The 1,036-nt window shown below is 67.6% G+C and overlaps 2 protein-coding genes across 2 annotated transcripts in view; one reads left to right on the top strand and one right to left on the bottom strand.

The window, feature by feature from the left end:
- LOC104127602 (ciliogenesis associated TTC17 interacting protein) overlaps positions 1-710 on the top strand; it is a 2,330-nt gene extending 1,620 nt beyond the window's left edge. Inside the window, 3 exon segments of the mRNA XM_035895812.1 lie at positions 137-225; positions 470-673; positions 675-710. Coding sequence (XP_035751705.1) covers positions 137-225; positions 470-673; positions 675-710 — 329 coding nt within the window.
- The window catches only part of LOC104127603 (protein lifeguard 3), a 21,070-nt gene that overhangs the window by 14,125 nt on the left and 5,909 nt on the right, over positions 1-1,036 (bottom strand). The gene's annotated exons all lie outside the window — the stretch shown is intronic.

Genomic DNA, 1,036 nt, shown 5'->3' with positions numbered 1-1,036 from the left:
GCTTGTGGGGGATGAGTCTGGCCTTGGCGAAAGAGGTACTGGCTGGGGGGAGGCTTGTGCCCCCCAGCATGGGCAGCCCCTACCTGCTGTCTGGCAGCCAAGTGGGGAACACCCTGCCCTGCCTTTCTGCTGCCAGGTGGGGTCGAGCCCCAACACCCCTTCCCAAAACAACCCCTGGACTGGGAGGAGGACATCCAGCTCTGGTCCTGGTTCCTGGACAGAAAGGTGAGATGGGGGGGATGTGGGGACATGGGGCTGTGCGCCTCCCCAGCCGGGTCTCCCCTAGGGTGCCTGGGGGGCACAGTGGGGATCAGGCTGGTCAGCACCCCCCCAAGCTCCTCAAGTGTGGAAAAGGACCTGGGCATCCCACTCACCCACCTCCCGGCATGGTGGCTGGGGGGGGGACATCGGAGCCCAGGAGGGGACATCGGCGCCCCCACCATCGGCCACCCTGCCCACCCCATCGCAGGAGGAGCTGCAAGCATCCCACGCTGCCTACATCCAGCAGCACCCTGAGCTCCGGGCGCTGCTGGCCGACTTCCTCCAGGCCCTGCTCCTACAGCAACCCCACGACCCCGTCTCCTTCGCTGCCCAATTCTTCGCCCCCTTCGCCTGTCAGCAGCCCCCTGAGACACCCTTTGCCTCCACCGGGGCTGCAAGCCCCCTCCCTGCCCCCCCAGCCTCGCCACCCTCTGGCTAACGGGGAATAAAGCTGCCAGTGCTGCCTGTCCAGGCTCATTTGCTTTGGGGAAACTGAGGAACGGGGAGGGCAGGGGGTGCTGAGTTGCATGCTAACCCCTCCCCCATGCCAGTCTGGGTGGGCACCCAGGCGTCCTGCCCCCCTCCTGGCTGTTCTAGCCCCCACCGGGGGTGGAGGGTGCCTGGGACATACCCTGGGGCAGGAGCCAGGCTCACATCCCTGTGCCGGGGCACCCCACATCTCCCGGGGCGCAGAGCCCCGATGCCCACCTCTCTGTGGGACACAGCCTGGTGGCAGAGGGGTGCCCCAAAGAGGCAGCCGGGACTAGCCCGGCCC

This window comes from Egretta garzetta, unplaced genomic scaffold (assembly GCF_000687185.1).
Source record: "Egretta garzetta isolate BGI_Z169 unplaced genomic scaffold, ASM68718v1 scaffold186, whole genome shotgun sequence".
Taxonomy (NCBI): Eukaryota; Metazoa; Chordata; class Aves; order Pelecaniformes; family Ardeidae; genus Egretta; species Egretta garzetta.
Note: the sequence above shows the minus strand (reverse complement) of the source record. Positions and strands in the feature narration are given on the sequence as shown.